The sequence below is a fragment of the Cylas formicarius genome, unplaced genomic scaffold, assembly GCF_029955315.1.
Source record: "Cylas formicarius isolate icCylForm1 unplaced genomic scaffold, icCylForm1.1 PGA_scaffold_9__14_contigs__length_23061073, whole genome shotgun sequence".
NCBI classification, from domain to species: domain Eukaryota; kingdom Metazoa; phylum Arthropoda; class Insecta; order Coleoptera; family Brentidae; genus Cylas; species Cylas formicarius.
In genome coordinates this window covers 3,554,259-3,579,417 of record NW_026844365.1, presented here as the reverse complement: position 1 = coordinate 3,579,417, position 25,159 = coordinate 3,554,259, and the positions used below count along the sequence as shown (strand labels likewise).

At 34.9% G+C, this 25,159-nt stretch overlaps 1 protein-coding gene across 1 annotated transcript in view; it reads left to right on the top strand.

Moving 5' to 3' along the window:
• LOC132706991 (roundabout homolog 2-like) overlaps positions 1-25,159 on the top strand; it is a 306,365-nt gene that overhangs the window by 229,743 nt on the left and 51,463 nt on the right. The window contains exon 3 of the mRNA XM_060678593.1: positions 16,336-16,617. Within this exon, the coding sequence (XP_060534576.1) occupies positions 16,336-16,617 (282 nt within the window). The remainder of the gene's footprint in view (positions 1-16,335; positions 16,618-25,159) is intronic.

The following is a 25,159-nucleotide window of genomic DNA, read 5'->3' as shown; positions in this document are numbered from 1 at the left end:
ATAACAACAGCATTCCACTTTAGAATTCTTTTCCACCTGATTTAATAAATCATAGTGTTAAAAATTGCAAGAAGAATATATAATTTTGTTGTATTTTTTTTATTCGTTTATTTGTTTCTGTTACATGTTATATGGTCGGATATCCAGTAGGCGTCATGTGGTAAATAATTTAAAATAACTGCGTTAAGTTGGCAAAATGAGAAGTAATCAGAAGTGGAGGATAATACTCCAAACCGTCTGTTTAATCGATACGTGCCCACAGCCATTACGAATAAACGCCCGACCTCAAATATCTCACTCTCGCTCAACCAACTATAGAATGTTTAGTTCTATTTATACACCTCTGCGGAAACTTTCGATCGCGATTTCATTACTCACATTTAAAGTTTAAATTGGATTCTTTCATTATGCTTCGATTAACCCGCGCTGCGAGCAAAATGGAACCCTTAATGGAAATATCGATCCCGGAGCGTTCGAATGGGAACAAAATACCTTTCCATTAATTTGTTATCAAAAAACATATTGTATTTCCGCGATATGCGATTGGCTTCGAACGTGTTACGTGGGATGGGGCTGAATTCCGCTGAGCTTTTCAACGTGGGTAAATATAACTTATCGATTACACATGATAGCTCATTAATTCTTGATGCTCGCCTTTGGAACTGGGAAAGTTCTGGTTTGTCTTGGACTTAGGTATGGTCTGACTCATTCTTCATAGTGCTGGCTTACTCTCGAAGGTTTTGATAATAATATATTTGTTTTTTTATTTATTTATCATCTTATTATAATCTTATAATAATCTTATACTCTTATTAAACTACTCTAAAAAAGAACAATGACATTGAATTTATACAATAAATTCAATGTCATTGTTTTTATTCCACTGTTTGACTATCATTGCCATTGGTATGTTATTAATATATTTAAAAACCTACGCAGGAGGAATCCAGAAGTTTTGTCAAAACTAAGAGTATTAGCTTGAAGTTATGCGCCGTTTGCGAGAATCAATACGAAGAAAAACAATTCACGGATTTCGTATCATGATAATGCACCTGCTCACTCATCGTTGCTTGTGTCGAACCTTTGGCCAAAAATAAAACCACAATCAAGCCTCAGCCACCATATTCATCGGATATGGCTCCCTGCGACATATTCTTGTTCCCAAAACTCAAGACACTCATGAAATGAAGAACGTTTGGAACTATCGAGGAGATAAATAAAAGTGTATAATATCTGGGGGATTACTTTAAAGGGGACAACATTGATTTTGATAAATAGTCATCTTACTTTTTGAACGCGGATTTCATTGGTCAATTATCAAGAAACGTGACATTTTATTTTCGAATTTCCCGTTGATGTTAAAATTATTGATCTCCAATTATTGGCAAAACAGCAATTATAATAATAACTTCTACCTCACAATTCTCACTCACAATTTTTCATTGCGAGGGAATATTTTCTTTCGTAAAAAGCCCTAGCGTGAAAATTCGCAACGAAAACAGTCCCTCTAATGGATTTCACTAATTTTTGTTATTCCACTGAACCCTACCGGTATGAAAACGCTTTTTGTCCTGACGTAATTTGCATTAAAAATATAGGTTCGTTCCTTTTCGAGGAATTATACAACATTGTTTATTTTAATCAGGTGTATAACCATTCATGGTTTTGATTCCAAATTGTCTACACGTCCGTCGGATGTAACGCAAACTTTCACAAAAAGCTTCGTGTTTGTTTCCTACTATAATTTGATAAAGGGGTTAAAAAAATTAAAAAAAAAACATTGTAATTCATCAGTGACCTGGTCGTGAACGCTATATAAAAGTTGAAGCTGAAGCAATCCAAAGGTATTCACAACAATCCTTATACGTTGTTGAGCACCGTATGCTCAAAATTGATGGAGTATTTTCCTACTAGAAGTTGTTGCTAGTGATTCACCTTATTGGTAAGCAAAATGCCTATCGAAATTAACATTTCTCGTCAATTTTCGCTTCTTTTTTATTAGTAATGTATCAATCACTCAATATCAATCAATCAATGACCTACCTAGTCGTGAACGCTATTTAACAGTTGAAGCTGAAGTAATCCAAAGGTATTCACAGCAATCATTATAAGTTGTTGATCACCTTATGCTCAAAATTTAGGGAATATTTTCCTACTAGAAGTTGTTGCTAGTGATTCACCTTGTTGGTAAGCAAAATGCCTATCGAAATTAACATTTCTCGTCAATTTTCGCTTCTTTTTTATTATAGTAATGTATGAATCACTCAATATCAATCAATCAATGACCTACCTGGTCGTGAACGCTATTTAACAGTTGAAGCTGAAGCAATCCAAAGGTATTCACAACAATCTATGTTTATGCTTAGGTGGTGGTGATTCTTTGGTTAAACTGGTTGGCTATGTCTTCATTCTGTCTATTCAGAAGCTTAAGTTAGCAGTAATTGTGGCGGGATTAAAAGTAAACGCAGATGACATAAGAATTTCTTCCAGACCATACTTCTTATACATGAAAAAAGATATAGATAGTTACGGCCATACAATGCCTGCTATTTGATCGACTCGCAGGACTGGCGTTTCCAGAGTAAACTTATCCATTCTAAACCTTACCTCTCGTCTTTCTAATAGGTTTAAAACAAAATGATCTAAAATATGAGTTGTTGAAAATGGTCAAGAATTACAAAACAACTTGCAAACTGGAATGGATCATCAGGTTTCAAGATTTCCTCCGTACCATTGTATATTTAATGCCATAGGATTGGCGTGATAATTGAGGCAAGGCACTATGATACTGCAGTAGTATCTGTTTGGGAGGTAGTTCTTCATACAGTTAACAAAGAAGATTGAATCAGTTGTATAAAACATACAGAAAATATAACAAAAGAATACTGGGAAAAAGAGTCACTTGATACAACGGTACCACCACATGTAGACGCAGGATCATTTTCTTGCAGTGGCAGTTTCAATTTTTTCTCTGATGGTGAAGATCTTTCATCGTAAATAGAAACTAAATATGGTATATTTACTCTTAGCACATTATATTTTATACGGTACGATTTTTTCAAATTTTTTTGGTATTGTTTTACGTTTCAACAGAGTTTTCGGACAATACTTTAATGAAAAAATTATCATAATTGTTCATCTATTACATAAAAAATACAAACATACAAACTGATTGACTAGTGTTTCATCTCCTTAGTCTGTGGTTAAATTTTCGTTGCAATGCCTGTATCCGTACGTCACAACACAATTTTATATGGGGCAATCAAAATATGAAGAAAAAAAAACATAACGTCAATTTCTGCTTAAAGTATGCAAAATTCGAGTAGGAATTTCTTAGAAAGCGACCTTTATTTTAACCAAGAATTCAAAAAATGACGAAATATACAGGGTGTTCCGTTTAAAATAACAAAGTTGATGTCGGGGCGGACAGTTTCGGGACACCGTGTATCAACAAAATTATAACATTTTAAATCTTCTGGAGAATCCAGGAAACCTTTGTACGAAACTTTTTTTCGTATCTCCTATGGGTCTCCAGATCGTATAGTGGATTGTTTTATTTGGCTCACGGTGTACATTGATGAATCCTAAGAGGGCAAAAATATGTCAGGCATGTCACTGTAGCCTGAAAGATTCCTCAATTTATATATGAATAATTTATTTGAATTTTATATATCATTCTATATTGAGATTAAGACCACCGTTTGCACAAACACACAATTAATCTACGAATTAATTCATTAATATTTAGTATTGATACATTTTATTTTCCTAAATCTTGACATTCGTGTTTGCTCTAAATGTAAAAGTCAAATAAAAATATTTTGTTCCCAGTTGTGAAAATTATTTTTCCGTTTCTAAAAAAAAACATTAAATACGCAATATTCAACATCCTAATAGATAATGTTTTAGTTAAAAAGGACAGTTATTCATCCAATTGTGAGAGCTATTGTGATATTTTATTTGATTTACAGCACATATTCTTCATCTATCTCATTGTCAGTTCTATTTGATTCTATAACACTCAGCAGCATATGATTTGGAATTTCGCTTCCTCTGATTTTTATATCGTAGCAAACTAATTCCATTTTTGCTAGACTCTGGTGTAGTACATTTGACTTTTTATTTCCCGAGAAGTGTAATCCTGTAAACAAATGCCATTGCAAATAATAAACTAAACAAAATTAGTTTTATAGTAAAATATTGTCTGTTAGATATGTATCAGGGTCGTTTTTATACTCTCTTTTACCATCATTTACCTAAAAAACCAGTATGAATGCTCTAGACAAAATTGCAAAGTTTAAAGCACTCATTGACATTGCCAACACCCAAGATGTTAAGGCATTTTCTCCTCAATTCACCTGTAAAGTCAGCTATACCCAGTATAAAATCATATTGGGTAAATAACAAAGGAAGTCCACCCTGTTTATACTGAAAATAATTGTTTACATGCAAGCATTATTTTTTATATTGTGCTAAAACAAAAGGCATCCATAAATTCTCGCATGCCCGCTGTAAATGCTTTATGATAATTATAAGAAATGCTCAATTTATGAGTCTTCATAAATCTCAATAAAAATGCAATAAATTCTCTATTTTTCAGAGAAACTTGAACAGGCTACTGTAATACTTTTTATAAAACTTCTGGATTCCTTCTGTGTCGGTTTTTGTTGAGTCGAACTGGCTGACGTTGGAGTCAAGCTCCGAAGAAACCAACAGGACGATTGGCGAAACATTAGCTAGTTCCACTTAACCAAACCCGACCCCGGAGGAATCCAGAAGTGTTATAAAAGGTAAATTCTCAAGAAATGCAGAAAATGCATGTTCTGTACAAAACAGATAAAAAAATGCTCTCATTAGTTAGTATTTTTATTTGGGCATACTTTATCGAAAAGCCCGACATCGAGAGTGGAAATAACGCAGCGCCACTGCTTTAAAACTCCCTCCCGTAATCCCTAACGGCACCTGGAGGAACAACCAGACGATAGCAGATAAAAGGGATCCGCCGGAGGTGCAATAAATATTTTCAAACTGCACGGTCCGGACCGTGGACCGGAATTTCCATATCCGCGTCTCTCCTGGAAAATATAGGGTTTCCTCCGGAGAGAGTTTTGCAGGAGCCGGGATGTGGGGAAAGTGCGGACGAGGAGAATGCAAACATTTTTATTATTTCGGGGAGTTCGTGAGGACAATATAAAAATCTAATTTTCCTGTTCTTTCAAAGTTTTGGTAACAGTTCCTTATACCTGTTTCGGCCACTACAAGAGATTTTTCAAAATGATGGGACATCATTCTCCATATGTAACACATAATTGCCCATTGATTTTAATGTGCCCGTTAGCTCGGCTTTAAAGTCGACGCTCAACAACGAACGGGTCCGGGTTCGATCCTCGCTAGCAAAAAAAAGATGAGTCGTCAGCGCAGGTATTCTTCATATCTAGCCGTCGTTACCTGTTTGATTTAATACGCTCGTTAGCTCGACGTTAAAGTCTGCGTTGGACAACGGACGGATCCCGGGTTCAATCCTCGGTAGCGAAAAAAAAAGGTGAGTCATCACGGTTTTTTGAGGTTATATTCGTCTGAACTTTCTACAACGGACCCCACAAGCGACGGGCCCACTGGAGGCCACCTAGAAGGATCGGACCCACTGGGGGGCGAGGGTGGCGATTGTGTTTTGAGGTTATGTTCGTCCAAACCTCCTTTGTTTATCTACTTTATAGTCCGTTTATATTGATCCAGTTTGACGATTAATTCCAATAATTTTCTACTAACAACTACAGCAACCAGCTGTCTAAACACTTTTTTTTTTCAAAGAAACTACTGCTTTGCTTTTTACAAAACTTCTGGATTCCTTTTTGCTCAGTCGAACTTGCCTACGTTTCGCCAATCATTCTGTTGGCAGTTTCAGTCATTAATGATAATGAATTAAAAATATATAATTTTGTGAAAATCTGACTTTTAGTTCTTATTTCTTTTGGGGAATCAATCATCCGAGATGGTGTTTACGCCCCTCAAACAGTATATAAGCAGGTACACAGTCAAATGCTAGCCACTTTCAGTTAAACCCTGAAGAAACCAACGGGATGATTGGCGAAACGTCAGCAAGTTCGACTCAGCAAAAACTAACTCAGAAGGAATCCGGAAGTTTTGTAAAAACTATCCAACACATAAATAATGGGATTAGAGGAACATGGATAGAAAATTGATTAGGTATGTTTTTTTTAAATAAAGAAAAAAATATTTCTTACCAAAATAAAAACAATATAAACTTACAAAAACAAATAAAATTCTAAGTCTGTGTTCTAATGTGGTTTAGATAGAAACAAGTAGATAAAGCACCCAGATCATTCCATCTTGCTTTTGAACTCCTGTCAAGGTTTTAATCATTTGCAACAAATTTTTCAGTTATAGTGCCCAAACTTCTTTTTAAAAACCCCATTCAAAGATTCTTAGTTATTCTCAGTTAATTCCTTCAGCTCATCATTAGAAAGACTAGCTGATATTTCTTGAACTTCATCCATATCGAGTGTCCAGTGTCTTCGCTCTTACTTAAATCTGGCCAAATGTTCTTTTCTGGTGTACGTTTCTCTTCACGAAATAGAAATATTCATTTTGGCGTTCTTTTCCACAACAGACATGTTTCATCAACCTTAAAAACCAATTCTGGAAGATAGTTTTCTTGTTCCATCCACAATCCACTCGACAACGACAAATTCTTCTAGCTTTTAATGGCATATTGCGTTCAATTTCGTCGTCAATCCATAGGGACAGTGGTTTTTCCATTTCCACTAAGATGTTATTTCTAGAACGAGTAATTTTAGTTGTAGAGCTTGACGTAGTTGCAGTTGCCAATGACGGTATTTTTTCTTCATTCTTAAGAATTGTGGTTATTGTTGAAGTTGCCAAATTGAATACGGCTGTAATTTAAGATTGAGGTTCACCAGTTCAGTTCACCAGTGAAATGCTTTCTCTGGCTGCTTTTTTCTATTGTTTCCCATCATCACCTATGATAAAATCAAATTACCACCATATTTATCGCTGCATTACTGGTCATAGTATGTCAATAGATGTTTCAAATGATTAAAATCCGTCCTATAGCTGTCAGATTTACAACTTTTACTTTCCCCCATAATTTTGGTATTTTAAATCAAATGCCGTATTTATTTTTACCGCATTGAATTGCGCATGTTGAATTTAGTAAAGTCTCATAATTTTAAAATTGTTGTATTTAAAAAAAAAGAAATTGTGGTTAATCTGACAACATTGCTGTTAGTATTTTTGAATATTTACGTGCGACTTAAACTTTGATCAATATATTTTACATAACAAAGTATTTAAAATTTTATGAAATAATTTGCTTCTTCTCAGAGGCAAAGTAGGAAAATTTTTAATAAAGCTCAAAGGATAAGCCTTCGGAGCCGCAGGCTTTGATGGAAATTCCCACATTACAGCCCTTATTAAAAAATAACCCGGTTTAATATCTGTGTTTGTTCGCCTGCATCCGTTGGGATATTAAGTTTCCCGGACTTTCTCAATTTTAATATAATTTCCTTTCCCCCTGACCTACCGCGTCCGCGTTGCCAGATCCGAGCCATTTTAAAATCCCGTAGGATACGTATTAGTTAACGTATAAAAAAGTTTGCAGACTCAGTGACGGCCGACTCAGAGACGAACGGAGCTCTGGGATCCCTGTCAACTTTCAAACAGTCTAGACGGACTCCTGCTTTCGCCTTGTCGCTTGGTGGTTTCATCTGGAAAGTTTATATGGAACTTTATGTGAGCTAAACGGAGTAGTTCAAATGTTCCGATCTGTGTGACTCCAGAAAGCAATAGCTACTAGTATTTAATAGGGAAGCTGCTATTGCGTGTTAAAAAAAAACAAATTTTCTTCATTAATCCGGAAAAGTTATGCTGGGTAAATATAAACATCGTCCGTTTATAATGCTATAGTAATAGGTGAAAAAAGGGTGTCCAGAAACCATCCACAAGCCAACTCTGCTTCGGAACATTTTCTGCAAATTAATATAAGTGTTCGGTTTTGTTTATTAAAGAGCATTAAGTAATGGTTAAATCTTCATTTCCTAAAAAATATAACTATTTTGAAAATAAAACACACATACATTATTTCGGAATATCTCGCAAGTCTTTTCCTACCTATATCACTAATCGCACAAAAATTAAGTCCTAATTTTAAGTAAAGAGCTTTAAGTAGCTTTTTAGTATTTAAAACCACTTTTTGAATTGCAAATAAGAACTTAAACAGGTTCTTTCAACAAGATGGTGTCGTTTGTCATACTGGCATAACACATTGTTAACGTGCCTACCTATGCCTATTGCCTATTTGAAATACAGTTTCGAAGCTAAATCTTCAGCAACATTCCTAAAAAAGTATGAGTATATGGAAAACAAAACCCCCAAATAGAATCCAAACTAATTTTGCTGAATGTACATTTGAACAATCTCTAATCTCTAAGTCACTAATCACACAAAAAAAGTCAGAACTTCAATTAAAGAGCTACTTTTTGCATTCGCAGTATTTAAAAACACTTATTCGAACATGGACTTAAACAATATGTTCTTTCAATCAGATGGTGTCACTTGTCTTCCTGCAGGGAAAAGAACTCCTTAGCAGTTGCATTAGCTAGGATTCTACGACTGTTTTATTCGCGTTTTTAATTAGTTCCTTGGAATGCCTTTGCATTCATCTGTTAATGTTCGCCAAATTTGCCTCCTACACTGCAACTTAATAGAGAGCCCATTGTCCTCAATAATTGTCCATAACTTCGAGGTCATTTTTTTTTATGCAAAAGGAAATCTACGTGTGTGGAGGTGAGTCTCCTGCCTTAATTTTCAAAGATGTTGAAATATTTTTGAACAACTGACTTCAGACTCATTTTCTTTGGTAGGTTGTTTCTTGTGGAATTTAATTGGCCAAGTGATACGGGTTGAGATAGTTGCACGGCTCTATAAACAAGAAACTTGACAACCGATGACTTCGGTTCAACACAGGAGGAATCCAGAAAACTTTTTTTTTGTATGTAGATGGGTAACAGTTTTGCAAATAGGAATAAAAAGCAACTAACTTCGATCTAGTTTGACGCCCGAGATTTACCAAGAAATATAAGCTGTAATATTTCTAGTTTCCTGAGGAGTACATTTCTCACCAAAAGTACACTTTTTGTTTATGGAAGCAAAACTCCAAAGTTTCGGCTCACTTGAGATTGGTGAAAGTTTAAAGCTAACAAAAAACGGTAAAAATAAATAACCACGGGAATCGCTTCAGCGTGGCCATTTATTTCTACGTCGATTAATCGAATCGGAAACAGGTACCACCGAAAGCCCGCTTGATTAATGAACCCCGAGAAATATTCGATAAAATCGGCTTTCCAGATTTTAAGAAAATAAATCGAACGAACTCCTGCGGGATTATAAAAGGCGCCCGGCTTGAGTGATTGAAAACTGTTTCGGCTTTACGAAACTTCTCGACTCCCTGATGCCATTAAGGCTTAAAATGAAATGACGAACTGCATTAGAAACACTTAAGATCTTTAAAAATTTTTCCAAAGTTTAGGCTTATCGGGCTATTCATTCGTCTACCATTTATAACTAAAATCTGCTACTGTAAATGACATTAAAAACCAATGTTACATATTTTTAAATTGTTGTGGATACTTCAAAACTCCATGAAAAGATCTCAGATAGCTCAACATGATCTTCTATAGGTTTCAGTTTACAATTTAAATTACTTTTATATCTCTTATACAGGGTGTCCCGAAATGAGCAGGCCAAACTGCAGCAGTATATACTTCTAAAATAAGCCCCAGCTTTTTATATCAACATATATTATTTTATAAAATAGAAAAAGTCGTGTTCTGTTACAAGTTGTTGAGAAAAATAACTGGCCCTTCCCTTACTGCTTAAATCACTGGCTTAAATGGAAGCTTTGCTCCTTATTTTGGTATTATTGTATATTGTAATATATTATAGCTTCAGAAAAAAAATAATAAAAATCATGTGTTTTTAAGTTTTTTAAGTTTAAGATTCCGGAGGATAATTTCACTGCTCGTCATTAGTTTAAACAAAACGAATTTACTTATGACAGCGCGCAGCTCGAACTGCATTGAAGGTATTATCAATGATAATTTAAAATAATAATACAAAATATTATTATAAAACAAATTTTACTATTATTTATGTTATTTTTTATAATTAATATTAATACAATTTTATTTTTTTTAACAATGTTATAAAGAATTCTATCAAATTTTTTTATTATTTTTACCAAACAATGTAAATTTAGAAAAAAATAATCAACTTTAAATTTTTAAAACTGTTATGGTCTATATTTATTTTTTCTACGTAATTTAGTAAATTATTATCTTTAAATTTACTGCTCAACACTCCATCTTTAGTTAATAAAAGAAAATAACAAAATCATTTTAAAAGTCAATCCTGTCTATTCGTGACGTAAGTTTACACGCGAAGCATGAAATAATTATCGAAAATAAAAGCTGAAGTGTTGTTGAGTTGTGTTTTTTTAGTTAATATTTTAGTAGTATAATTTTTAATTGTAATAATAACATTTTCTGTGATTTAAAATGGGCCTAGTCTAGGCATCGCCAACAGTTTTTTGTCACGGGCCGGATTGAAAAAAAAATTTTTTTCGCGGGCCAGGCGTAAAAAATACAAAAATTTTAATCAAATAATGAACAAAATTTTATTATGAAAATATAAATAATGTAACAAATACCTATATATAATATATAATAATTATAAAATTAACATTATAATAAAAAGTACAAAAATTTTAAACAAAAAACGAGCAAATTTTCATTATGAGACTATAAATGATATAACAAATACATAGAAGTATATATACTCGTATATATATATATATATATATATATATATATATATATATATATATATATATATATATATATATACACTTCTATGTATGAATACATATAAATCATAGGTAACTTACAGCAAATATCTATATAGAATAATACAAAATAAACATTTTAATAATAACAAATGTACTATAATAATTAATGAGAAATATTGAGGCGGTTTGCCTCGTTTATAATCTTTTTAATGTCAGGTTTAATTTCTGTGGTGGCTAATCTTAATACAGCCTCCAAATGTAAATCATTTAATCTCGATCTTGTAGGACTTGTATTATTCATTAAAGAAAATGTCTGTTCACAAATATAAGTTGAACTAAATATTACTAAATATTTTTTGGCAAGATTTTTTAGATTTACATATTTTTTATTATCCAATTGCTTATAAAAATTAAACAAATTATCTTCCTCTTCTTGATATTTGGAGAAGCTTCTTAAATATTTGCAGTAAATGGATTTCTAACAATATTTTATCTATTCTGTTAAAACATTCGAATCTGTTTTCAAAATCAAGTCGTAATGCCAGAATATTTTCAGTATACACTTGAGCTTTTTCTTTTAAAATTATTGCGGAAATGGTCTTTAAGGATGGGAAATGATCAAATTTGCTTTCAGCAAGATTTTTGGAAAAAAGTAGAAGTTTCATTTTAAAAGCTTTTAATTTCTGCATTAAATCATAAGCAAATATTTTTTTCCTTGTAAACTTGTGTTGAATTCGTTTAAATATGTGAGGATGTCTAGAGAGAAAGCCAAATCCCCAAACTAATCTGGATCCGTTAATTCAGGAAACTCCTCATTTTCTTTGAGCACTAAAAAAAATCGTATTTCCTCTTGAAGCTCCCACACACGCTTTAATACCTTTCCCAAGCTCAACCAACGGATTTTATTGTAGTATATTACATCGGAATATGTGGTATTAAGTTCTTCAAGGAAATCAATGAATTGCCTATGATTTAATCCTTTAGCTCTTAAGAAATTTACTAATTTTACAACTATTTTGGTAACATGATCGATTTTTAAAACATTTTTACATAGGACATGTTGATGAATAATGCAGTGTATTGGTCTAATTTTATGATCGGGATCGATTTCGAAAATTTTATCTTCAATGCGTTTAATTACTCCAATATTTTTTCCTGTCATGTTTGGTGCTCCGTCTGTTGTAACATTCACCAATTTTTTCCAGTCAATATGGTAGTTTAAAAAACACTTTTCAATTTCCTGGAACAGATCTTCGCCCGTTGTTGTATCTTTCATTGGAAAAATTTCTAAAACTTCTTCCAAGATTTTAAAATCATCATTTATAGCTCTGATAAAAGTTTACAATTGTGCAGTATCTTTTACATCGCAACTTTCGTCCAGAGCTATTGCATAAAAATTGGCTGACTCTATATTATATAATAATGGGTTAGTTATATCCACATTTAAATCTTCTACTCTTCTGGCAATAGTTTGCCTAGATAGGCTTATATTTTCGAATTTATTTTTAAGTTCTGAACATAACACGTTACAAACATCCAACATGCATTTCTTTAAATATTCTCCTTCAGAAAAAGGTTTTCCGCATTCAGCAATACGTTTAGCTATTAAAAAACTTGCTTCCTTCACCGAATCTTGCAAGCGATTTTGTTTTACAAATATATTTTGTTGGCGAGACAATTTTGTGGCCAAATCTTCGAAATGTTTTTTTCGGTCTTCTTCGTTTAAATTGTTTGCATAATTCTCATCAAAATGACTTTTTAAATTGTATTCTTTAAAAACTGCCACACTAGAGTTACAAATGAGACACACAGCTTTCTCTTTAACTACCGTAAAAAAATATTTCCATTTCCAATCATCATTAAAATTTCGACACTCTGTATCAACCTTTCGTTTTTTAGAAGCCATCCTAGGGATGAAAATATTTCTTAATATAAAATTTTTTTTATAAACAGAAATTACATAACATACCTTATTAATTAATAAATAAATTAAAAAGTTAATATATATATATATATATATATATATATATATATATATATATATATATATATATATATATATATATATATATATATATATATATATATATATATATATATATATATATATATATTCTCACGTATTGATTCACGGATGGAAAAATGTGATGACACTATACTCCGGGATATCATCCGTTCGCTCGTTGAACTCCGACTGGAATCCTGCATCCGACTGGAATCCTGCAAATCCTGCATCCGACTGGAATCCTGCAGACGTTTCGCCAAAATCTCACTTGGCATCTTCAATGCTCGCGCTCCGAAGTGTTTTCGAAACGTCTGCAGGATTCCAGTCGGATGCAGGATTTGCAGGATTCCAGTCGGATGCAGGATTCCAGTCGGAGTTCAACGAGCGAACGGATGATATCCCGGAGTATAGTGTCATCATATATATATATATATATATATATATATATATATATATATATATATATATATATATATATATATATATATATAACAACCGGCTACTAGAGATATTTTAAGATATTTATAACCCTAGTGGGGGGACGCGCAGGTTCGGTGGACCTTATTTCTAGTAGAAATAAGGCTTACCCCGGGTCGCGCACGCGTCTGCCAGGGTTACACCAAGTGTCTGCCAGGGAAACACGAACTTCCAAGCGACCAAGTTATTACTAACAAGTTTGCTACTTACGGAAAGCATTGAATGAACTGGCGTACTGTTCAACTTCAAATACATAGATTATAGAGTTTGTAGTGTGTTTACAGATAACAAATAGGCACGAAAAGTTTAATTCATATGAAAAACCAGAAATATTTTTAATTTACGTGATTAATACTATATGAGTGTCAGGCAAACGTAAATATTGAAAAATTGCTCGCGGGCCGCATAAATTCATTACGCGGGCCGGATGTGGCCCGCGGGCCGTATGTTGGCCACGTGTGGCCTAGTCAATATAATTTTGCCAATTTAGTTAATCATAAAAATTGATTTTGGTGTTGATGCTGATTGGATATTTTTCGCTACATCTCAATGCAAAGGAGCGTGTGACTGCTTAGCAGGCAGTGTAAAAAGACAAGCTTGCCGTGCTAGTCTCCAACGTGATAAAAACAACCACATAGCAACCCCACTAGTGGTATCCACGGATTGCTTACTTCAATTCATGGATTACTGAAGCCCAGTTTGCCATCATAGATGGAAACTGCTACATTGAACTTCCTTTTGTATCAGCGTTGCGCTCTATACTTCTGACTACTGATTCGTGTTGCTTGACGCCTTTGTTGGTGGTGCTTGATACCTGCAACTAGTAGCATCCATCATCGATCTATTTCAGCTTAGGGATTTTCACTGTGCTTCCTTGAATTTCCTCTTGTACCAGTGTCACTCTGTATAAATCAGTCTTGCTCATCTCAATGAGTGAGCAGCGGAGAGATCTGGGAATCCTCTGACACATGGGATGGTCACTTTCTTCTCCATAACTGCCTGGATTTTTGAATGACGTATTTGATAACATTCTGGTGTGGTATGTGGTATCAGCGAATCGGCCTGAAAGTCGTGTTCTGTTCGTAAATCTTGGGCAGTTCGTAGAAGTGATTTGGTTTGCTACGATGTGGTCTTCGTCTCCCTCTGATCGACCAACGGTGATACTTGTGTTTTGTAGTAGTTCTATCTGTCCTGACTTTTCATATGAATTCGTCAGCTAGTGCTGGTTCTAATTCTAGTGCTAGAAAGTCCAAACGTATGAGCTGAGTAGGTATCAGCAGCGCAACATTTTATTCTTTCAGTAAAGAGTTCGATAGACCTCAAACTCTACTATACATGTTGTAATCTTTCTTTCTTTCTCTTTTCAATAAGATCTGACACCATTTCTTTGGCAGACGTCAACGGTAACGTGGTCAGGTCATATAATTATATACACTGTTTGCAATTTGCTTGACTTCGTGGGATAAACGCTATGTGCTCAATGAAATGCAGTATGAATCTTTTTCCACGGACGAAATATAAGGATATCCAAAGTCAAGCGATGGCAAAATTAAGATTAAATTTTTAAGAAATAAAAATTTAACTTAAGTTTAACGTGAGCAACGATCTGTTAATAATTACTGATACGGATAAGATACGTTTACCTCTATCTTTTTGCCACTATTTTTCTTTAGCTTTCTGGTTGCCATGGTGATATACGTAACGTCAAATTGAATAGAGATAACGACAAAACGAATGCGTTAACGAACCGTCCAAACAGCAGCGGGCCGGCATCCGAATCCCTATTTAATGCCTCTAATTAAATAGAGTAATTAGGGAAACTTTACAAATATTCCGCGTGGCGTTTATTACATTCAGATTAAACGTAATAACTATGTTCGGCTTTCATTATGCGCGAGGCATGCACGTTTAATATCGTATAATTAGATCGTTCGATGTAATGGAAACACTACGCCTGGTTTAGAGGAAAAAACTTGGCAATGTGCGCGCATGAAATGTTACATGTTTCGGTGGTAACACGAACCTCAACAAAGTTACGAGTCGTCTGCGTCAAACGAGCCAAATATTTTCTGTGAGGGTGGCGGAATTCACATTTCACATTCACATTTCTTTTTTATTTGTATATAGGTAAAACGAGCTCTTCTTTCTAATAATTTCCACATTAAAGGTATTAAGCCACAACCTTCCAATAGCAACGAGGCGGAAAGCAATCCTACACTTGCCACTGTGGTCCTTCCTTACATTAAAAACATCGCTGACCACTTATCAAGAGTTCTTAAAATACCAGATTTACTGCTTGTCCAAAAATCTCTGAACATCTTCGATCTGTCAAAGACAAAATTCTATTTGAGATGCCAGGAGTTTACGGCACATGGGGTAAAAGAATAAAGAATAGAGACTATGAAAGAGCCTTAAGACTAAGGCAAATAAACTCATCAGCAGTTGACGAAATAAAATTTTATTCGATGAAACTAAAATACTTGCATGTAATCAATTTTTCTACCAACGAAAAATCAAAAAAACCATAGAAATCTATAAGTAACCAACAATCTTAACCGCGACTCAGTTCTTTACCTGTCACCAATATGCTCCCCTCAAGCAATATATACGTGACGTAACTTCTCTGACTGAAGTATACTCGTATTTGGTATTGGTATTGGTATTTAAGGGGGCGCCCCGCGGGAGCGTCCAAGCACTTAGGCCCCCAGACGGTCCGTTGTGTCCCCAGACCGCGCTAGAGGGGGTCCAGAATGCTGCCCTTCCTGCAGAAGGTCAGCATACCGTGCACTGAGTCCGGATCTATCAGGGTTATTCCGAGGACTCCAAATCTTGCTCTGAAGTATACTGTGCTTTGTTAATTTTCATAAAATAAAGCCAAACTAGAGTCGACAGTAATTGATTTAAAACAAAAAATGTTACTTCTCCTGGTAGTAGTGAAGATGGTCTGATTTTTGTTTTTTTTTTGCAGTGCTTCGTGACGAATTCAGGGCCGTACCTACCGACACGAGGGTAGCTGCGGGTGAAACGGCCTTGCTTCAATGCGGTGCTCCCAAAGGGCACCCCGAACCGAATCTGGTGTGGAAAAAGGACGGGAAAGAGATGGACGTTGATGGGAGGCGGATACGGATCGTCGACGGGGGCAATTTGATGATCGCGGAAGTCAGACAACACGACGAAGGGAATTATCAGTGCATCGCGCAAAACTTGGTCGGTTATAGGGAAACTCCACCGGCTGCCCTTAGGGTATATGGTGAGTACATCGTTGTAGATTTTTTGTTCTCTATTTTTGGAGCGGATGCTATCGACGTGGGACCAGCATACATACAATTTTGCATGAACATTTTTCCGCTAAAAAAATTTGCTCGCGTGTTGATTGGTCGAAGGAAATGCTGAAAAAATACAATCGCGGTGCCGCAGTTTTCGAAGAAGACTTTCGGCAAACAAAGAACTTTTTGAGCATTAAAAACGTTGATTTGATGAGCCGTCCACCATATAGTCCTGATTTAGCCCCTAATGACTTCCTTTTACTCCGACACATTGAGAATAACTTACGTGGGCAACGATTTTTGACACCAGAAGAAGCGATTGATGCGTTTAAAAAGCATGTTTTGGAGGTGGCCTACTCGAGGTGGGAAAACTGCTTTGATTGGTTTTATCGAATGCAGAAGTGTGTTGATCATCAAGGTGAATATTTTGAGAAACAATGAAATCGTATTTGTTGGTAAAGTCTGTTCATAGATATAAGAAAGTGACTAACTGATACGAATTAAGGAAAGACCGGGCAAGCTGTAAGAATGAAATATGGCCGAACAGGTCCGTCCAGTTTGCTTACAATTTATTTCTTTGGGGTTTTGTTAGGAAAAATACTAAACAATATTTATTTATTTATGCATGTATTTATGTTTAAGTCTGAAATAAAATTACAAATTATTTTTATTACCTACTTAAATTACTTAAAATTATTCACATAATTGTTCTATATTATTTGCAATATTGTTCTGCTTTTTCTGTATGTTTAACAGAATTTGCCCAACTTTTGTAGGTTCAAGCTTTGTAGAACCTCAATTAATTGCTTTTTGGTATAATCTTCGTGAAAATAAATGGCGTTATTATACATGTAGTTTTGGATTGTTGCTTTTATGTCACATGAGAAAGGGGTTTTAGTCAACTGTCTACTGTGATAACTTGCATTGTCCATTACAATGACGCTATTAGGAGGAATGTTTGGAACTAGTTTGTTTTTAAACCAACTTTCAAATAAATCAGAGGTGGTGTCTTCATGATTTTTCGCAGACAGAGAAAGTTCATTTGGAATCCAACCATCTTTAGAGCCAGCATGCAAAATAGTTATTCTTTTACCTCTTTTTGATGATGCGATTGTTTTACACTTATCAGTTGAGTCAACCCAACCCTTTTCAGGGGTATCACAATTGTCGAACCAGGTTTCATTCAAATAAATAATTGGCATTTATTGTTCTCTGTAAATCCTAATTTTTTCTAGATATTCCAGTCGCCATTTCCGAATTCCAAAAGATTCCATTAAAACTTGCCTTTTGTCAATTTTTTTAAATCTAAAACCCATGTGTTGAATACACTTCCATAAGGTAGTTCTGCCACATTTAACACCGGTTTCATCTTTTTTAAGTCTCCTAATTAAGATATCTAATATAGGCACGCTTTGTTCCTGGTATATGGTAAATTTTATCTTGATCACTTTCATCTTCACTCAAAAATTTTCCATACAGTTGATGTTGGAATTTTCGTCAATGTGGACGTTTCTTCTAAAGATGCTTTCTTGCTGGCACCACGTTCAATAAGAGTCATATAAACATTGTTTATAACTTCCTTAGTCTCAATAGAATAGTGCTTTCTACATTTGGGCGGGAGCATCTCCTGAGATACACTAGACTCGCACATATTTTGCATAATTCGCAGACGATTCAACACATGCTGTATTACATACGAAATAAGAATGATTACTAATAAAGTTAAACTAAGTAGTATACCAAACCAAAGAATATTAAACACAGGTAGCAATAAAATTATTTTCTATTACGGACCACAATTTTACCCGAATTTAAATTCCGAAACTTTAGGTAATAATCTTGTTGCATTGTATGTTAATGACCACCCTTGGATAATTCCATTCAAAAACAATTGATCACTTTCTTATATCTATGAACAGATCATAGCTTATAGTTTTTTATTACATATCCCGAAATATAAAAGGTAGCACTCGTACCTCTTTATTGTGCAACATATTTCGAACCCAACGTCGACTCTAGACTCAAACTTTCAAGCCACTTGGTTGGATACAATTTGCATTTCGCAATCTGCCTATGACATCCCAGTGAAATGGTAGCTTAACTAAAACTGAGAAGTTAAGTTCTGAAGAAGCCAACAGGATGGTTGTCGAAACGTTAGCAATTTCAACTGTAAATAGCAACATTTAGAGTTAGCCAATGAAGCTCGCACTGCGCAAAGGTTTTGAGAAAGCTGAAGGCAGTGATGAATATGAGTGCTTGACTTTACCACGAATACCACGAATATTGTCTTCTATAAAACGCAGCTCTAACGCTGGAATTCGCAACGGTAAAGAAGATCACGGATATTGTTACTTTCGTGTCGAAGGGTCTCGAGAAGTGTGTCGTGTGGATCGACTCGTGTGGGGGTCAGAACAATAATATTAAAAGAGCTCTTTTCCTTCCTTATATTTTGCAAAATACTGTAATCTCTTTTTCAAATATTGAAAAAAATATCGATTAAATCGAAACATCGATGAATTTACAAAAGAATGACCCGTTTATAGTCTTAGTTAAAAAAGTTATAAAAAAAATCTAAGAGGAAGACCAACGACAACCATTAGTTCACCTTTCATATCTCCAGTGCCTTTGTGGCCAAATGGTAAAACAATCTCTGAAGAGAATCTTAAGAAATTCTACAAAATGATGCATCTTAGACGATAAAACATGTAGATGGATTCAACGTGGAGGAGCTAGATTTCAATGTTGAAGCAGAGTAGATACTTAAGTTACAAAATTTAATATTAATATTAAGTTGTCGATACTTCCTATTGCCTTTTTTTCATTTTGAGAAATCCTAGCAAGCCACAAAATTTTTGGTATTTTTGAAAAAAAAAAAGCACCTGTTATACTGTAAAGTAAGATGATACTTGCACTATTGCTACAGTTTTTTTGTATTCGGTTTTGTATGCTTTAGCTGCAGATTTTTTTTATTTAGAAAAAGGCTCATTTACAGATATACACATACACATAATATACACTTAACTTTGACAGCAAATACATAAACTCTCTTTTTAGGTTGAACATATCATGGCGTTTTGCTGGTGAAATTTTTTTCATGCTTTTGAAAATTCCCATCAACGTTTAAAACAATATTCTCGCTTATTCTTACGCTCTTTGAAACAGCCGGGAGTAATGAAAGGAGTGAAATATTCATGACATTTCTTTTCCGCGAGGGCAAAAGGGAAATTAATGTACATATTTCCCGCACTGTTTGCTTTTAATTCGGAATCTTATTTGCAGGGAAGACCGGAAAACCGTATTTGCATATAATTTGTGTACCTCCGCGTGTACCTAAGAAGTGTAGTTAAAATAAATATCTATACGGGGGAGTTTTCCAAAGTTTTTCTGCCGTTCTAAATACGTGGACAGAAAATGCGAAGGGGTATGATAGAGGTATGGTTTTTTTAAACCCGGCAAACTAACAAACTAACCAAAACTTTCTTATGAAAATAGTGTATAAATCCTCTTTTTTTCTATGCCTTTATTGTTAAATTATACGAAAATTGCCTTGCGGCGTGCAAACAAAATACGGCCTACACGAAAAATGTAACATAACCTCTCTTTCCGTCTCTCCACATGGTTGCCCATGTTCGTTCTTTCTTTACACAAACCCTGTTGGTTTATTTGTTGGTTTATTTGGTGAAATTTGCCTAATTATTGTGCTCTATATCTGAAAGAAAAGTGTGTATAGATCTTTATTTTAATAAGTGCAATTTATATCTATCATGATTGAACATTGAGCTAGTAGTTGTGTTCATAAAGCAGAAGAGAATTACACACAGAAGATATGAAGCAAAAGCAAACATTACTTTCATCTGCCAATAGGCCTCTCTCTTCAGTTGTAAAAACACTTTTCTAAATCTCGTGGCTAACTAATATGCTCTATCTCTATCTATCTCTATCTATGATTATCGTTTCAGACTAAACCAGTTAATAACATTCACAAGTTCTTCTTAACACGCGAGAAGCTGCTCTAAAAACCTAGATCGACCATAAGCTGCAGAATGCAAGGTGCAATAAGGTGACCAGCAATATTTCCTAGCCATCTACTGAGAGAAAATGGCACTTGACAATGACTTTCTACGATAGCATTCAGATTTTTCAAAGAAACTTCCCCAGGGTACTGTAATACTTTTCACAAAATTTCTGGGTTCCTCCTGTGTCGGTTATTGTTTAGTCAAACTTGCCAATGTTTCGTCAAACATCCTGTTGGCTTCTTCAGAGCTAAGCTGAAACCGGCTCACATTTTACTCTGTACCTGTTGTACTCTGTTTTCTCATATATCACTAGTAAAAACTATCAAAAACAAAGCTTCTGAAAATAACATAATATTTACGCGTTCAGATAAAGGGAAGAGAGTCATAGCTATCGATCTCCCAGAATCTATTTCAAAAACCAACAATTTTCTTAAACCAGAACTTTTCCAATGCATCAACTCCACACTATTTGGTGACAAAGACAAGTAGTTTTTTAACAATTATGAATCCACAACCGCCGAAATTATATTCTTTAGTTAAATTACATAAACAAGATATGCCCATTAGACCAGTCGTGTCTTATGTAACAGCTCCAGCAGTTAAACTCTCAACAAAATTAGTAAATATTTTAAAGTTCCATACAGATTTTAAACCAAAATTTGCAATAAAAAATTCTTTTGACTTAATCAACAAAATTAAAGATATCAAAATCCCTTCTAACGCAACACTATTGTCTTCGGATGTACAAAACTTATTTCCTAGTATTCCACCTATGGATGTGATAGATTTAGTAGATTTCACTAGGAAACAGGTTAACGAATTGGTGAAACAAGATTTATTAGATTGCTTAATAGTATCTTTAGACCAAAATTATTTTGAATTTAATGGACAGATTTACATCCCTAAAGAAGGTTTGATTATGGAAAAAGTCCTTAGCCGAGATTTTTATGGATAATTTGGAAAATATCATACTAGAACATCCTTTAAGTAAAAGTTTTCTATCGTGGTTTAGATACGTGGATGATGTCTTTGCTTGCTTCGTTGGAACGGATAGACAATTGAATTCTTTTTTAAATTACATTAACTCATTACATAATCGTATAAAATTCACTATGCAGATTGAACAGGATAACTCTATTACTTTTTTAGACTTAACTATTACGAAAGCGCAAAACAAATTAGATTTTTCAATTTATCATAAACCTTCACACAGGGATACAGTCATACATAACACAATCACTCTTATACACACAAAATGGCTGCGTTTCACTCTTATGTACACAGACTGCTTAATAGAAAATTACAACAAAGAACTTGATATCATTAAACAAATTACACTGAACAACGGCCACATTTGATAAATTTGATAAAGACACGGTCTTGTCGAGACAATTCTCATGTAAAAATATATAATTTCGTGAAAATCTGAACTTTTATTTTGGGGAATCATTCATCCGAGATGGTGTTTACGCCCCTCATTTAGCACCTCAAACAGTATATAAGCAGGTACAGAGTCAAATGCTAGCCAATCACTTAAACCACTTCAGTTAAACTCTGAAGAAACCAACAGGATGATTGGCGAAACGTTAGCAAGTTCGATTCAACAAACACCGACGCAGGAGGATTCCAGAAGTTTTGTGAGAAGTAGCATTCAGATTGTTGTGATAAGATAATAATAATAAGATAATGATGGCATTAATCTACTTCGAGGGGAAAATCCCTAGGTTAAAGGACTAACATGCGTTGCATATAGTAAGGATAAAATTGATGGGAAACACAGGTGTGTGTGTAATATATAATATTATGTAATATCTAATTTTGCGGATATTCTACAATTGTGTTTAACTCAGCTTCTTCCATGGAAACTTTCGCAACTTTTAAAGCGGGGAGATTCCCAAAATCTGGCGAGAATATTAATAAAAGTTGGCGATAGTGATGTGACATTAAGGAAGTTTTTTTTTTCAATAATTTTTTTTAAACTTAAGACGCGCGCGCCTTGAGCAACAAACACTAAGACTAAAATTGAGCCTTGTCGAAAATTCCATACAGTGCGACGCAAACGTTTTGTTTGATGAAAATCAGGAACAACACCACATACGTGGCATCTTCTAGCATTAAACAAAAACCTTAAAGTGATATTTTAGTTTCTCCTGGCAAATATATCCAGTATCTCGGATTTAGTTTAATTTCCATGTTACCAAACAAAACTATAATTAAAAAGGAAAGTATTTTCGGCGCCCTCTGAAATTAGGCAAAGATTCAAACTTGTTTTTTGTTAATTAACACCCCGTGTAATGCTTCAATTTTAGCCCAATATGCGTTGTCCTCAAATATACCAGAAACTGCAAGAAATGTAAACGAGATAATGTTTAACGGCAATCTTCTTCACGTCTCTATGTAAAACCACCGAAATAATCGCACAGCTGTAATTTTCTCTAATAGGCTGCCCAACTTAACCCCTTCGATCCAGCTAAGTCCTCGAGGACGTAACAATGGTCTCAAACTTCGTAAAAGAACACCCGCAGTAAGACTAAAACCCGGAGTTTTAATCTTTTAAACAATGTAGAGGATAAAAGATAAGCAGAAAGCTGGAAGCGCTACGGTTCAGCGGAAAAATTGTTTCCCGGAAACGGGACGCCCGGCTTGCTCCAGGAAAACTATTCCTTAAAAATCTTTCCCGGAAATTTTTTAGCAAAACAAAATAGCTTAAAATATATACAAAGTTTACGTCATATCCCGAAAACTAATTGCAATTGCGCTGTTGCGTTTCAAATAATGGACTCTCCCTAAAAAAATGCCAAAAATAAATCCACCTTAAAAAATTCGGAACTTTTGGGAATATAAAACTTACGAGGAACTTTCCTAAATGCATCAAACACGTCCAAATTCGTCCACCCTGTACATTTGATGTGGTCGATCACCAGCATCATCTTCTTATCCCCATCGGTCTCTTATCTTTTCCTTCTTCCTGTGCCTTGTTCATTACGAACGTTGAATATAAGTCTTTACGACATGAATGATACTGTCCTGACTAGACTTGCCACTGTGAAGGATCTGGGGATTTTATTTGACCAGTCGTTCTCTTTTGTACCTCAAATTACTAAAATTTTAGGCTTCGTAATAAGAAATTGAGGGCATTTTTGTAGTTCAGCTGATATGATCACCAATTTATAACTGCCACACTCAGTCCATTGAGAGTGTGCAGAGAAGGTTACTAGAGTATCTAATGTTCAGGGAGGACGGTTCCTATCCTGAGAGATCACGATCTTCTGCTAAGACTTGCAATCTGTTTCATTTCTCTATTAGTTCATTACGGAGTCGATTGTCCGTTTCTTCTGGAACAATTACGCTTTTATGTGCCGCGGCTGGAAGGGAGACATCAATCAACTTTCTTACCGCAGTTACCCAGGACAAATATCCATTTTCAAAACCCTATTTACAATATGCGTGCTACGTTCAACAAACTGTCATCGTACTGCGATTTATATTATGATGGTCTCCATTCCATACTTCAGCAACTTGGTTGGCGTCGGGTTACCCGTACCAATAAGTCTGGATGATTTGTATTTAGTATTTCCTGCAATTGGGTCTTGCTCACCGGAATCCACTTAGTTTTGTTGAAGTTTAATTTAAGTCCATTTTCTTCACTAGCTCCTTGAACTCTTCCCAGAAGATCCACTGGGCAGTGTCATCGACGTATCTAATATTCGCTCAATTCGCTTAGTGTTTTTAATTTGCTGTAGAACAGTGCTCTCGCTAGAAGATCTACCAATTTCATCTTTCGCTGACAGGCGTACAGAGGTATAATAGCTCGATAAGGCATCAACGAGGTGACTTGGTCCATCATAGCTTTCCTCTTTTATGAACCACACATTTTCAGAGGAAACCTAATTTTATTACCATTGAATTTCCAAAAATGGTAGCTACTACTGACATTCAACTTCTGGTGATGTTTTATATGGTTCTCGTGAAGAATTCTTGAATTCTCTCTTTCAGTCTGCGCTGCGTCTCTACATTTGGTGGGACTGCCCCTTGTAGATGGTCCCTGTACTCTTGAGAAAGTATTCTGGAATGTTGGTTAGGAGATGCATTCGAGTTTCATCCTCTTCTATGTATGCTACCGTTGACCACATTCCATAATTCTACATTCAGATGTTTTGACAATATACTCAATAGTTTCTGCTCTTTCTGCAATAATTGGCGAATATCAAATAGTCAACAGTTTTGAAAACACGTGACTAAAAGTCACATTTATTAATGTCAAGCAGAATCTGAACGATTGTCTTAGCAATTTTAGTTCAATACTATATTGAAATTGAGACGCGGCCTCTTGCAAGTGTAGTCCCAACATTGTGTTGATTCGGAAAGCAGTAAAGCAACCCTTTGACTTTTATAAGCCGTTACGGAAAATTGCATCCGGATTTTTATTGTTATTATCCCCGACCTGATCGCGGATCCCATTCGGTGCGCTCCTTTCAATTGTTAGGGACGTGCTTCAATTTCCTTAAGG